The sequence below is a fragment of the Halyomorpha halys genome, unplaced genomic scaffold, assembly GCF_000696795.3.
Source record: "Halyomorpha halys isolate HHAL.00 unplaced genomic scaffold, Hhal_1.1 Scaffold456.1, whole genome shotgun sequence".
NCBI classification, from domain to species: Eukaryota; Metazoa; Arthropoda; class Insecta; order Hemiptera; family Pentatomidae; genus Halyomorpha; species Halyomorpha halys.
Genome location: NW_027106823.1, coordinates 456549 through 472972, shown reverse-complemented (window position 1 = coordinate 472972; position 16424 = coordinate 456549). Strand labels below are relative to the sequence as shown.

Sequence of the window (16424 nt, the reverse complement as noted above, 5' to 3'; positions counted from 1 at the left end):
AAATTTATTTTATTTTAAATAATATTAGATTATTACAATATAGTATCAAAAAAATTGTTTTTCCATAGATATACCCATCAGTATGAGAACATTAGATATATTTGCAAAACATGTTACAAAAATGGAAAAGAAATTATTGTCAAGCCTGAGGCTTTTACTAGCAATGAAAGTTCGTGGTTCAGCATCGCAAAGTATGCTTGGTCTGGGTAAGTTTTTTGGAATGTGTTTTTTAGATGTTAGTTGTATTATTTTTAAATGTGCTATTATTAATTATCTTTAGTGCTGCATCTCCAAAGACTCCCAATAATTCATTAGGTTATAATTTCCTGTTTGATACAGAAATAACATGAACTAAACATTGTACATTACTTTTTCTCATTAAATACATGCAAACTCCAGCTTTATATTTAGGGTCTTGGGATAAATTCTATTTTTAGGGTATCACTCCTGTCAAAATATAATAGAGCTAAGGTTTCCAAAGAAGTTAATTATTTTACTTAGATTGTTCTTAATTGAAACGTGCAATACATTGTATGAATCTATAAATTTCACTCTGATAAACTGAACGTCCATTTCAGTGCAGTGCAGTTCAGCTCAAGTTCTCAGCATCTTCCAAGTTTCATCTTTAGAATTAAATGCTCATTTTTTCCCTCATCCTAGTTTCCAATGCTGAACCTTTTTGTATTGGCTTAAATCCTAAACCCAATTTTTTTCTTATATAAATAGTACTAGTAACCATCAGCACATACAAAAGGAATAAATAATCTGTGTTACAATTCCAGTTAATGTAGATCTATATTGCTTATGTGCATATTTATTACTGATGTTTTCTTCCCTGATTCAGTCCATCAGTGGATCAAACTAGGTATTTCAGAAGAACCACTTCATGATTCCCTTCTAAGGTGCATGGGTAGGGTCATCACCTCTTTATTCTTCTTCCATCTCTGTTCTAGTTAAATATATGTATTTTTCAAATTTAATGTTTTAAAATAGGTGCTAGATATATCTCAACATGGGAAATATAGACAAAATATTGACTATTGCCAGGCTTATTGCAATGAAATGTGGATAAGTTAAAAGATCAAGATGCTTTCTAACAGTTTTATCTTGTATCCTTTATTTTATCTTATCCGTATTTTCAGTTACGTGATTGAATGCCCGAATTGTGGAGAAATTTACAGAAGCAGGCAGTATTGGTTTGGAAATGTCTCACCAGAACTAAGTGCGGTTCGGACAGAAATTCATCATGTTTGGCCTGGAGTAATTATTGTCATTAATTCTAAGTTATTTATTTACTTTAATTTACTTATTTGTTTGTATTAATTTTGTATTGAAGATGAGCTGCTATGGCGTCAGCTGTCAGAATTCTGCTCAACGTGTGTTAGACAGCGTTACTGCCCTTACTGAAGTTGTAGCCTCTGTTTCCGCAACACCGACAAAAGCTCTTGGATCTTGGGTTGCTGATCAGATAGCTCCCAAATATTGGAAACCAAACCCTCAAGTAAAAGTAATCTTTGATTTAGAGTTTTAAAAGATTTGAATACGTGTCTTTGCAATTAGTTTTTAAAAATTATATTTATTTCAATGATTTTTATGTAATTGGTGTGATGATGCTATGGTAATTTACTAATGTATATTACATGTACTAATGTAATATTTTCCAATTATTAATGTGAATAATTAAAAAAATTTAAACAATTTAATAATGCTGTAAAGTCTTACACAAATATTATATATGAGTGTCTGTAACAATTTTAAGTAAAAAAAAATTATGTGGATTGAATATTTTTTAAAAATAAAATGGTGGTTTCTTCAGTTCTGAAGATCATTGAGGTTTGACCTGTGACGGTTACTAAATTTATAAAAAAACATATGTCTAGCAGTCTCAGAAAGAAGCTTTAGATTCACAGATTTCTTTTTTTTATTTTATTTTTAGATTTATTTATCATGAAATGTAAATCATAAAAAATTATGAGGGATTTGCTGAACACTTTTTCTTGATTGATTACGAAGGTTCGAGATTGAAAACAATAATAAACTAAAATAGGAATTATTTATTTATTGATTAATAATTGTATTTTATTTTTAATGCTAATTAGAAACTCATTTTTTCTCTTCTATTTTACAGATGTGTGCAGTTTGCTGCATCGTTTTCACTCCTGAAATGACGAAGCATCACTGTCGAGCATGTGGTGAAGGAGTTTGTGCCGACTGTTCTACCCAAAACAAACCTGTTCCCGAGAGAGGCTGGTCTTACCCTGTGCGAGTCTGTGACAAGTGCGCAAGCCCGCCTGCTGGTAAGACCTGCTCCTCGAGTAAAGAACAATGGGTCGTAGCTAGCTACCCTGACAGAATTTTAGTAGTTACTGATGAGGAGGCGTCTCAAGTCCCAATTGCAGAAAGTCAGTGATATTCAACTTCAGAAAACTAATTAACTGATCATTGTATCACAACTGTACTAAATATAATTATTGCTCTATAGTATATGGTGTGATAATCACTCATAATGACTGATTTGAAAATTATAATAAGGTACTAGTCTATTAAAGGGTCTATGGCAACCAACATGAAACTTTCAGCTTTCTTGGTTTTGTAGACTGGCACTAAACTTGAGAGAAATTTTTAATAACTTATAAATTTAAAATTGAAATTTTAATGAAAGATAATTAAAATGGAATTTTTAAAGAATATTGTAGTATGTTCAAGAAATAAGAATGAATTATAAAAATGAAAGTGACAAATACAGGCGAACTTCGTACTTTTCAGGTTTCATTTCTTGGAAACTGACTTAAATCGAACCTTTAAGTTTATCTGTAACAAAATATGTATACACACACAAAACCATATTTTACAGCCATTAGTTTATCCATGTAGTGTTTAATATAGTGTCCCCTCAACTTCATTAGTTTTATTTACCATTTTAATTGATTTTTTAACAGTTTCGTTCATGCTACATAAAATGATTCCTGGTATAAATTAGTTAATGACGTAACTCAGAAACAACTAAAATGGGGACAGCCTGTATGTTGATGATTGTTTTTCGGCTAAGACACTCATTGGAAGTTAACACCCCAAACAACCTTGACAATTGTAATATGAAATTTAAAAAATCATTTAGCCATGAATTACTGTTTGATTATTAATTTTGAGATCTCATTTCATAAGGATGATGATAACTAATCCTAATTGGGCCGCCCATAGCTCAGTGGTTAAGACACAGTCTTACCAATTTGATGTCTATTAGCGGTGCCGGTTCGAATCCGGCCTGGGACGTTGACTTTTTTCATTGCGTGGCGGTCCCACAAAATGAAGAACTTTGACCCCCAACCATTGGTAGGCAGTATAGGACTCCAATGGGAGTCTTGGCCGAAAAAAAAAAAAAAAAATTAATCCTAATTAAGTGCAAGTAATTTTCTTGAAATTAGTTATATTATTGAAAACATACTAACTTGCCATTTTTCTTTCCAGTCAACTTGTGTGAAAGGAATAACAGTGAAAGTGGTGGCCAAAATGACGTTTAAATCTTCAGAGCTACCACACATTTATCGTTTTTATTTTTATTTTGAGGTTTTATTTTCTATGGAAATTTTTTTCTTGGACTTTTTTTGAAATTTTTTGAAATAGTTAAGAGTTGAATGGAGCAAAGACTTTTTTACGAGAGGGATGCATGAAAATAAAGTTTTAATATATTTGGATGTAAAAATGTTACTCTGGGACAGCCAAGTTATGAGAGTTGATGTGCTAATGTGAAGTGGAACATTTATAAAACACAATATTAATTCTGGGAAGACTTGAAAATTACATGTTGTTTGGAAATCATTCTTAAATGACATGAAACCCGATGGTTTCTAATACTTAACCAACCCAATAGAAGTCAACTAGATGAGGGTACAAACCTTTTCTTTACCTCCTGTGCTTATCTTCCCATTTTACTGAGCTCGTTGCCATTCGGCCTATATGTCATGGTTAACATAGTGGCTTAATATACCACTTTAAAACTTTTTCTCATAGTTTTGCTGTTTTCTTGTCATTAAATAAACATGAAAAAATGTCTCCTAACTGCCAAAATAACTTATGCAAAAACCAGTCTCTGGCAAAGCAGCTTTGCAGTTGAAGAAGTTAAGAAGCATTAACTTTGGCAGTGGTATTTAGGTTTTTAACCATTATAGTTTTAGTTAGAATAATCACAGCCTTTGACTTTTGCTTGACTCATTTTAGAGTAATTCAAAAACCAATTGTCATGTTCCTATAAGGTTGGGACTTTTCCTATTCTGGTACTTTTCTATATTAGTTGGACATTGGCCGGGCACATCTATCAGAATAATGGTTCTACACAGAATGACTGACAACAAATATTAGATAACAACTGTTAAGGCTATTGATAAAGTGATTAAGAACTAGCTAGTGATAGAACAAGTAAACAATTCTGACATTTGTGCATGACCCCTTTAGTAGACAAGTACAAATGAAAAAAAAAGAATGAAACTATAACTGGCTTTTCATTTAATTTTTATTTTATTGTATGAATATTATTGATAATGTGTAAAAATATTTATTAATTCATCCCTTTGCTTCAATAATATTTTTGGAGTAATGAAATGTTCCAGTTGAATATTGAAACTTAAATTTGTAACATTCTGATATTGATTTTATCTTGTCAGCTGATTTTATTTTATTCTGTTATTATTAGCATTCTTTGTTTTTATTATATTTATGCAGATTCAACTATAAGTTCACTCCAAACGAATAAATGATCAACATTATATTTTTTAATGCAGGGTATACAACTTAATAAGTTGTACTTATTATTATTAATAATAAGTATCAAAATGATTTTAATTAGGAATCACAAGAAAAAAGGGTATTAAGCATAGGTATAAAGTGAATATTTTAAGAGAGGTTGTAGCAGACTAGATTAATAAAGGAAATGACCAGATCAAAATTCATAATGTCCATTTTCAGACCAAATTTATATTTCATAGGAATAGGATTATTATGTTTAGCCAGAAGTCAAAATATGAAATGGGATAAAATTCCTTCTTTTCTCAGGGTAAAATTACTTCGAAGTTAATTATCCTTTGAAAAATGAATTTTGTCTGTTTTCATTGTTGTTTACTTTATACAAAGGGTCCAGAAAGGTTCATTACTATTTAAAAATTAAATAAATAAATAAAAAAGATCTCCAAGAAAAATCTATTTATTAACATAATGTGGACACAATGGGAAATCATTTACTTGACATTACTAAGGAACTGTAGTGAGCATTTCGATGTAGCCAGGTTTTTGAAATCTGAGTAGCGATAAAACCCTTTTTTCATGTTTGGGCACAGGAAGAATGTTGTTGACCAGTAAAAGAAATTGTTAATTGTAACAAAGGGTAATAAACTATTACCACTAATAGTCCTCGAGGCTGTCTGGTAACATACGTCCTCTCATTGAAATATCTTCAGTCAGCCTGCAACTAATTCTATTTTCTCTCACACAAATTTGTCCTCTGATGGTCATGCTGTTCAATGATTCTCATGTATGTAATGTTAAGTTTTTATTTCTAAATGAAACTTCTTGTGTGTCAAATATTCCTGGATCTAGAATCTTCAATATTCTTATAGTATTTTGTAGAAAATAATGATCAGGAAAATAAATTATTAGAATTATTGGATAAAATAAATAAATGTCAGCTGACAAAATATTATACCACATTTAGTTCTTTACTTTTTTGGTCATTTCATTGTAAAGTGGGATATGGGACTCCTCGACAAGAGTTATGTTAATAATATTGTGTTTTATCTTTTTCATTATGTACTATAATAATATTCGGTTACAGATCCATCTCTTGCTCAAACAGATGAAAATGAAGTGATTGCCAGAAAGGTTACTGAAGCAGTTGTTACGACTTTTTCGTCTGTAGCATCAATTTTAGAGTATCCTAAAAGTAAGTTGATAATTATCGAATTATTTTTTAATTTATATTTATAGATGATTGACCGTGTGTGAATTTGAAGGTATTGTCATAGCTGTGGTCAAGAAGAAAAACATTATTTTCAATTTTCTACCTTCATGTCACTCTTTTACTCTTACATTGTCTCTACTTATTTGTATCTTTTTTGAGGGTGTGCCCTAGCTATTTACATTTTTGATACTTTATTAGCTTCTTGATACTAATCAAAATTATGTTACTTAGATAATTTCTGAAGCTCCACGTTGAAAATAGTTTCCGACCGCCAAGCTTGCAGAATATTTCTGATATATCTGTTTATGAAGGTCTGTAGCATTTTTGGTTTGGTGCCTTTCGCAAACAAGAACACAGATTTTATGTTGCTGTTGAAGAGCCAAACCTCATTCTCCCTCCGAATATCTTGTGATCTCCACACTGACCAGAGTTTTGAGATTGCTTGCTGGGTTTTTCTTATCCTGCTTTCCACATCCTCATCATCTCCTCAATCCAGATTCATTATGCCAGTGATTCCCAAAGTGTGGTGCCCCAAGGGGAGATGCCCGGAGACGCCCAAGTGTGCCATGAAATGTTCTTAGGCCAACAAGTGTGCTGCAAAATTTTTTTAGCCTAGGAAGGGTACTGAGACAAAAACACTTTTGGAACCATTGGACTATGCTTCTAAGGTAGCAGATTTTTTATTGATACTTTCTAACGCCTGTTCCTCTGTATACAACACACTTATTCTTTTCTCCTGTATTTCTTCTTTTTTTTTTTTAAGATACAAAATTCTGTTTAACTTCAATAATATAGAATAACTGGAAATATAGTAACTTTGTTTTGGAATGGAAAATGAGTTTTGTTGGTCAGCTTTATGCCTGCTGGGGCCAAAATATTCCTGGGACATAATTACACACCCTCAAGTGCCTGGATTCATGAACATTCAGCTGGAATAGGATTTAGCTCATACAAGGAGGTCAAACTTGAGGTACAATGCTTTCTCAAGGGTATGGTTGGAAACTGGTCTTACTGGCCCTTACCTGTACGTAAGTGGGGATAAATTTTTGCTTTAGCTTGTTAAGATAAACTTTATTATTTTTATTTAATTAATTTTCTCTTCTTTAACAATTATTACGTTATTAAAACTTTGGATGATAAAGTTTTAAAAATGGACTCTTTAGATTGTTATTAATTACATTTTGTTTTAAGGTATGATTAAGGAAACGGCTAGGCCAAGCTATTGGACACCTGACTCAGAAGCAAGAGAATGTTGTGTCTGTTCGGCTTTGTTTACTCTGGTAGGTGGGAAAGCAGAACTTCATCATTGTCGTAGTTGTGGTGGTGCTGTCTGCCCTACATGCTCCACTGCAAGGAAGCCTGTCCCACATCGTGGCTGGCATTCACCTGTGAGAGTTTGCGACAATTGTGATAAAATGACATAATCTCACCTATATCCATTTGTGTAGAGAGTTCAACTTAAATTAGTTAGCTGATTAGCTTTTGAAATATGTAGTTACACGTTAAACACATTGAACAGAAATCAAACTGTATTATTTAGCCATTTTATAAATTAGAATCTTAAGTATTAAAAAGTGTAGGTATATTAAATACAAATTATTTTTGATATTAATTCAAACTTGAAGGAAAAAAAGTATAATTTTATCAGTTTTATAGACATTGTAATAAAACTGCCATAGCTTCTTACATATTCTACCTGCCAATTTTTAAAGAACATTAAGTCAGATGGAATTAAAGTAATATATATTTTCTAAAATACACTTGCCAATTTGATATAGATTTATGTATAATATCTCATAAATTTTTAACATATTTTTTATGCCTACATAAATCATTTTCTGTGCATCAGTTTATTCCCAGACTCCATCTGTTGCCGTGGAAATGGGAAATAAGCTCCAAATCAATTTTTTCAATGGATAAGATATATATTTTGTATATAATCCTCCTCCATTCTTTCAAATCAAGGATCAATATCTGCATTTTTTTATTTTTCATTTTATTCATAACATTCTTATAGTTATTATTGTTAATTAATGTTTTAAACAAACAATTAGCCAAAACCTATTGTTGGTTTGGATTTTTGTTTCATTAAAATAAGTTGGGGGTGTGGAGGCAATTCTTTGAATGATTTCTCGTTTAATACAGCTTAAAGTGGTTTTCCTGTGTGTTTTTTAAAAATTTTATCATGTATCATTTAATTGCCTTCTTTCATTTCTGTGTTCATAATGTTTTGTGTTTTTGTCTATATTTACTCACCATATAAAGGGACCAATTTTTTTTTTTTTCATTTTAATTCCATCAGAAAGATAGGGTATTAATAGGCTCAACGGAAAATTATTTTTCTTTGATACATGCTAAAAATTAAGTTGCAGAAATATTTTGATATTATAGATGACCTACACTAATTAAAAGAGAATTTCAGTTTGTATATGGTTTAATAATTAATGGAGTGAATAGAGTATTTTGAATTTCATTTCTGAGTCATTATTGAATCATTACTCTGTAATTGAAGGTATAGTTAAGCATTTATTTACATATTACTTTTTTAAAAATTATTTTCCTAATACTTGTTAGGTTCTTTTTTTGCAGTAACATTGGATTAATTAGTATACAGGGAATCAACTATATAAATTTATTCACAAGTAGTCCATTACTAAAAAAGGTTTTGTCTGTTATATTTGGTCCTTGATTTGGCATTTTTTTGGATAGCAATTTAGATTAATGAAAAATTATGAAAGTTGGCATTCTTGCGATCAGCTATTAGTAATATTTGTATTTTCTAATACTAACATGTTTTGTGTTCTAGTAATTAATTGATAAATTTAGATTTTTTAATCTTGAGGCTGTTATTTCTATAGCATTAGTTTTTGGATGTGGTTTTGGAAAACTGTTATCTATGGTGATGTAAACATTATCGTTTATGTAAATTAAGACTGTAAACTTCTATAAAATATAGATAAACAAAATTCCATTAGTTTAGGAATGATTTTCAATAATTTTTATAAGTTTTATGGTAGGGTGTAAGTTCTAGCAAATGATCGAATATGTTTAATATTCATAGTTTGGATTGGTTTGATTTTTGACTATTTTTTTTTTTTATATAATCCTTGAACATTGAATTGAACTTTCATTCTATTCTGCATTTTTATCTTACTATTATTGATTTTATTGTTTGATTTATTGATTTTTTTTTAACGATACATTTCGTTCACACCAAATAAAAGTTTGTATATTTGTGTCTGTGAAAACTGTTATCTGCTCGTGGCTTTTCAGCAACATTTTGTTAATTTATAGAAGTAGTAATATTAACAACTTATTGTAAATGCAAATTTTATCACTTCATTTTTTAAGGTTTACCTTAGTTTTAATTTTATAAAATTAATCAAGGCGTATTTTAAATATTGGTTTAAACCATCTTAAAGTTTCCTCTTCCCATTTTAAGCTATTTCAAAAGTGATATAGAACCGTCGCTTCCCCAGGGTCTCAGTGGGGCGGGTCCGGCAGAGAAGGATTGATATTGATATTGAAGATTGATACTGCTGATTGATGGAATATTATAGGTGTAGTTACTTATTTTTTAATTATATAACTCAGATTGATTATTGATAGTGTTTTTATTTAAATATTAAAAATGTTCAGTTATTATAACATGTTGATTTGGAACTATTGAGTTCCTCTCGGACTAATAAAAAAAGAAACCAATTAATTTTTTATTTACTTTTGTTTTCAAAAATGGAATTAAAAAGAAATTTATTACAATATCATTGTTCTGTTGGTAGTTAATTTCCATATGTTAAATAGTTAATTCTATCAAAGTTGTCTCTATTATTCTACTTGTACATTTAAAATCTGACAATAATTTAAAGTTTATCATGTTATTATTGCACTGAATTCTATACTAATATGAAGAATTTCTATATTATAAAAAAAATATTATTTTCTCATCTTTGAGTTGTTGCGAGGCCACAGTAGCTAATGTTGCCAATGAGGTTTGAGACTGTAATAACTGTTAGCCCGTTTGATTAGATTGTATTTATTAGGGTTATAATTTTACTATTGCTTTTAGTTTAATTTAGTCTGAATGTTACATACATGCTTATATATAGAGTTTGAGAACCTAATCCCAACCAAAGAAAGTAATAAAAGCATTTAATTTTTTTTATCTATTCATCTAATCATGCTGTTTGTTTAGGATTTATGTAAGACAATCATTTATTTATTTTAGTGCTGAGGGCTTTCAAATAGATAGGTCATTTTATATAAAATGGTAGGTATGTCTTAATTATCTGGTATCTAGAGGAAAAATTCACAAGTTTATATAGTGATTTTATCAACGGTCTGCTGGCCACATATTAAAAATATTATTGATGTTATTATTTTGTTCATATTTTATAAATTGTATATACATCATTTTTTGTTTGTCATACTAGTCACATATATCTATTTTATAACTACTGTTGATTTTGGTTTAATTTTCACTATTAAATTGAAACACCAATGTATAATATATCAAGCATTTTTCAAGATAGAGTTTTTAACTTTAGGTGTTTTTGAGTGAGGGTATATAATTATGTAGTATTTCAGTTAGATATTTTTGTCAATAATAATAATAAATAATGTCTTTGGTTGGAATTATTGTTTGAGTTTATACGTATTAATGATTTAAAAATGATTAGATTTATGATGTTTATTGTGTGTATTACGTTATTTTATTAATATGTTTATAGTTGAATATTTAGTTGTATGAACCTTTATATTGTTGATTTTCGGGATTCATACTTGAGAGATGTTGGTAAAATGAAGAGCAACATTCAACATTCGCCTATTACGAGTGTATGGTGTTATACAATTAGGTCAGGAAAAAAAAAGAAGGCAAATATTCAGTATTTTTATACTCCTTTTTCCCCTTTTTTTTAGGTTCCTATTTTTGTGTTTTAATTCATTTAATATTGAAATTATGAAGGTTATGAATGGTGTGATATTTGGCATTAATAATAAAACACAAATTAGCACTTAGTACTGTACTGGTTTTGCTGCATTATTTTTTAATGCTATGAGAAAAATATTTATATCATATATAATAAGTATAATATTAATTATGATTGGTATTTTTACTTATCAGGAAAAAAAAAATTGAAAAATTATAAAAAAAATAATGTAGCATTTTTTCATACTGGAATATTTGCATATTTTTTTATTAGTATTTAGAATAAAATATTTTTTACTTGGATGAAACATTTGTTCTTTTCAGTTTAAAATGTATATTTAAAACCAATAGTTCGGATGTTTTTGTGATTTTTATAGCCAAGTTTACTCTTCAAATACTGTAATTTTTTAACAAATAAACTTGTTGTTTGAATGTCGTTTTTTTATTTCTATTTTTATAGAATTGTTCATAAAATGAAAACTACTACAAACCATCTTACAGTAAATTACCAGATTCTCTGAGATGTTTGTATTTCCTTTTTGTACCCAATCCTTGTGTTGCAATTTTGGACTGCATCTGCATCTGTGAAGCTGTTCGATATCAAGAGCTACTAGTATTTCACAAGATTCTTTAAAACACTTATCAGACCAGTCCTTATTGTTCAGAAACATGGGTCTTTTGATAGGTGGATGGTGTTTAAAAAGATTTGAGAATTCCGCTAGAACTTTGGAATTTAAAGATAGCTGCTCTTCATAGGTCAAACTGGAAGGGCGATCGAGCTGAGTAGAGTTGGGAGAATGTTTGAACAAATTTATGATGAACTGGAAGATTTTCTGGAATTTCATCTTTCCGAGTAGAGGGTTAAACTGGAAAAGACTATCTGTTGTTTTAGGAAAACTTTATTGAATCAAAAATGATTATGTCTGATGCAATTGTTTATTATGTAGATTAATTTTATTATTTTTAGTTGATAGTTCTCAGAAATATTTAAAATATAATTTTTCACTTTTTTGTATGTAACTTTTTAAAAAAAATCTAAATCACCAAATTAAATTTTTAAAATGTATGCAAGTTGATTACAAAATAAGGCACATTAGTCAAAGTGAATGATGAATTGAAGTTATAGGTTGGTGAGGAGGAATAATTGTAATAGAGACCAATCTTTTTAACAAAACTATTTGTGTCAAAATCCTAAAAATGTAGAAAAAACAAATTTGAACTTAATAATAAAACTGATGTAAGATCTTGATGTTGCATAATTTACAGGATCATTTGTATTTTCAAAGTCTATATGAAGCACAGATAGCCTTAATAAGATTGTTCAATGTGGCTATAAAAATCTATTAAATATATTGGTCTAAAAATAATGAGTAACTTATATAAGTTCACACTGGCTTAGTATTTCTAATGAATTTCTTAGGAACATTTGTTCATACTCTGTCCTTTGGGCACGGTTATAAAAAAATACAAAATTTATACGAATTAGTGAAAAATATGGATTGAAATGTATCTTAATGAAATTATGTAAATATTTCAATGTTGTATCAAGATCTGTAGAACATATTTAATTCATAACGGTTGTTTATTGTATATTTATCAATCTTACAGCTAAGTTCATGTTTTGTTGTTTCAAGTTAACTTTTTAATGCCTGTGAACATTTATATTTCTGTCTATTGAAAAAGTTACAACTTTATTCCTGTTTCAGTGTTAATTTAGGACCACATGTACTATTTTAGTTCTGCATAACTGATTGGATTTGTTCCATTTTTCCTTTTAGTAAGTTACACACTATGGTATTAAACTGCATATGAATGCATTTAAGTAGGAAAGGCAATTAAAATTGCTTAGATTAGTGAAGAAAATTTATCATGTTTTGTTGGTATATTTAACATTTTCACTTTGTATTGAGAGACTATAGTCATATTTCAAGATTTTAATATAAAGCACATGCATTTTAATCATTTGAAAGTTAATTATTTTATTTCTAATATATTTAATTACAGCCCTATCAGCTGTTTCGAGATAATGAATATTTGAACCCTTAATGTGACAGGTGGAGTCAATTGATCTCAGTAATATTATTTGTCTACTTATAAATATGATAATTTTTTATTTATTTTTATGAAAATGGATTATAAAGTCTGAAAAAAAAAATAATAAATTGGTTCAGACACACCAAAATATATGAAAAATAAATATCGCAATGGGTCTACAGACACACCTATCCTGTTATTGGTTAAGTATGGATGAATTTCAAAATAGTTATTTCAATCTCATTATTACTATACATACTATACTATACATAAATGATAGCCCACATCAATAGTTTGGAATAATTTATAATAGGCATGCTTTCAATATGTTTTTAGGTGAATCATAGATAAAAAGAAAATAATTGACCATCCACATAAATTAAAATAAGATGTAAAAACCTCAAGGGAAAAAATGATAGCATAAAAAAACAGCTGGGTAAAATGGAAAAAAAAGTCAAAGTTTATAACAAATACTTAAAGAGTAGTATTTATGAAAACATACAGTTTTAATACTGTTATAGAAGAAAAAACAAGTTTGAAAATGGCTATTAGAAAGGGCTGAAACTTAGAAAAATGTGTGTGTATATATATGTATAGAATAAGACTGTTATAAATAAAAATTTTTATTATAATTTAGTTTTATTTTAAATTATGTGGGTTTAGTGTGGTTCCTATAGACCTTAACCTTAATTATTTTGATTGATATGTAATAAATATACATGCATATACTATTGGAATAGGATGTTTAGGTAGAAGAAACTACAATAATACTTTAATAATTTTAGTTTGGATAAAATGGTCTAGTAATTCGAAGGCGCCTAATTGGATTACGCAGGTGTGCCAACCCACACGTATCAAGTCCTGGACTAGTTTATATGTAATAATATAATACAAAATGTCTATTAACATTGATCTTGGGTTGTTATGAATGTTATAAATTAATTATGAGTCACATTAAAAGAAAACTGAGCGAGTTAGCGTGGAGACTAGACCGGTAGCCCATTGAGGAGCTACCCCACTCGGCCTCTGAGCCTCAGTCTGTGCCGTGACATGTGCCAGTGAACATGGTCGCCGGATGGCTCTCGGGCCCGCTGATGACGAATCGTCCAGGTACATAAATAATTAAAAAAATTATTATTTACTTTTTCATATTATTCATAAAAAATAGTTGTGAAAGAATTGAGACCTTAAAGAAGAATTTTTTAAAAAATAAATCAATCACATTCATTTTCAATTTAAAACAAAAAATATGATAATGCAATTAATCTACATATTATAGTTGTTATAAGAGCTGATAGAATTTTTATATAAATCTGTTGTCAGCTAATTTCTCATTTTTATGGTTTTACGCGGTAATTATCTCAAGAGACAAGTCCTTATATGATTTTCTCTCTTAATTAATGAAAGCAACTTTGATAATTGTTTTCAGTTTTGTATAATCAGTGATGGAATTTCGATTATAAAGTTTAGATTATATATTATTTTTCCACTTGGTTGAGAATTTTTAAGTGAAAAAATGCCGACTACTTAAATCAAATTAGTGCTAGATTCAATATACTTTCTACCTAAGTTGGAACAATTCCTACATGTAACTTTATATATTTTGATATTATAAATTTAATGTTATTTATCATTTTTATTTTTACTAATTTTTTTTTTTAAGTAATAATAAACGAAGTGAAATTTTTTACCAAGTTTCTAATAAAGGAATTAAAATTAACTTCATAGTATTTTTTTTAAAAATACTTTTGTACTATATGTTTTATTTTTTATTGAGTAATTAAGAAATATTTAAGTTATTAAAAATATACTACTGTGGTAAGAAAAATGGTATGCAAGATATAGACTGGTGATTGTGGTTAATAATTCAAAGGATTGTGATTTGACTAAAATGCTGAAAAAATCCACTGCCTTTTTGATAACATTGATTACCTCATATATATTACAGCCTTTCGCTATAGAACATTTTAGAAGTGTTCTTTTTCAATTTTAAATTTAAAAATTATTGCTCTATTTTAAGATTATAATTACATTAGTATAATATTTTACATACACTTAACGTAATATAAATAAATTCTATTTTTTGATTATAAATTTTATTAATATAAGTTTTTATTTAAATATATTTTCAAATTTCGACTGAAGTCCCCTTTTTAATGTTTTTTTTTTCTTTTCACAAATTAATGCTGGGAACTAGTTCTAGCACAAATTTATATATTCTGGAAGAATTGATATTTTTATGTTTATACGATTTCTTAGATATTTAAAAAATAAATGTTCCTGTTTTTTGTAAATTATCTAAATATCATAAAAATAGAAATATAATTTATTACCAATAATAATGTTAGTATCAAGAAATTGATAATCTGATAACACTTTTTTTGTTTTTCACATTTTTCCTTTATTTCCTTCAAGATTTGATTAAATTTTTGAGATAAATCAAAAATATTCATCCTATTAAAATTTGATTTGTTAAAACTACTGACGTTGTTTGTTTCAATTTAACAATGTAAAGTTATTAACAGTCGCGACAATGCAGCTATAGGGAGTAGGTTCTCACTCCGCCTTATTCTCGCCTTCTTGCAATTTATTTTTTCCATATTTTGGAGTTAAGTTTTTTAATAAAAAACTTGTACAGTATATACGGGAACTGTAGATATGTATGTATATATATGTGTGGACTTGCCTCTGTATATATTGTATTTGCTTAATCAATTAAATAAGGAGGTAGGAAAAAACAAAGTAAGAAACTTTTTATCTCGAATACTTTCCAAATTCACTTAAAATTAACTTTTATCATTATCAATGTTACTTCATGAGTGGTTTCTAGACATCAAATAAATAATTTACTTTTTTAAGTATGAACTAAACATAATTGGCGCTAATGAAAATTTCCCGTTTTATTATTATTATTAGGGATATTATATCGAAATTATTTTTTTCAACAGTGAACTTATTTCTGTTCAGATCTTGTTGATTTTTCCGTACTGGAAATTTTTAATATTATTAAGGATATAATATTCAAATTCTGTATTAGAAATTAAATAAACAGAACAGTTATCTAATAATAGTGTTGCTAATAAGGACGTACTGAGTTTTTATTACTATAGACGAAAAAAAATCCAAAATCTTCCCTGTTTATTCGACAAAAAGTAAGGAATTCCGCCGATGAACTTTATAGAAATAGGCTTCTTGGAGAAGCATTGGTTTGTTGTAATAAAGCATAATTGATAAATTTGAGTCTGAAAAGACAGCGAAATATCTCTAAATGCAGCCAGGAACACAAATGTAGTTTTAGTGTGTTGCGGGTCCAGCCGTGAGCTAAAACCATGCTTCATCACTCATCCCTCATTTCTAAGGCACCACATACTTTTTTCCTCAATTGACTCGATCAATAATTACCAATCGATCTCATTACCTTTTGTTTTTATTATATTTTAAAAGTCGATTAAATGATATTTGAGTTAGTAGGCATGAACTATTAAGCATTGCTAACCATAAAACCATGAAGTA

The 16424-nt window shown here is 28.6% G+C and overlaps 1 protein-coding gene and 1 long non-coding RNA gene across 4 annotated transcripts in view; both read left to right on the top strand.

Moving 5' to 3' along the window:
- The window catches only part of LOC106682986 (rho GTPase-activating protein 39), a gene marked incomplete at its 5' end in the record, with an annotated part of 18992 nt that extends 7718 nt beyond the window's left edge, over nt 1-11274 (top strand). Inside the window, 6 exon segments of one of the 3 annotated variants that reach the window (XM_067045116.1) lie at nt 69-206; nt 1143-1260; nt 1337-1501; nt 2129-2402; nt 5825-5932; nt 7142-11274. In XM_067045116.1, coding sequence (XP_066901217.1) covers nt 69-206; nt 1143-1260; nt 1337-1501; nt 2129-2402; nt 5825-5932; nt 7142-7374 — 1036 coding nt within the window. 3 annotated transcript variants of the gene reach the window in all.
- A 2677-nt stretch (nt 11275-13951) lies between these two features.
- Nucleotides 13952-16424, top strand: part of LOC136795230 (uncharacterized) — an 88039-nt gene continuing 85566 nt past the window's right edge. Inside the window, exon 1 of the long non-coding RNA XR_010842803.1 lies at nt 13952-14021. This is a non-coding gene — a long non-coding RNA (uncharacterized lncRNA). The remainder of the gene's footprint in view (nt 14022-16424) is intronic.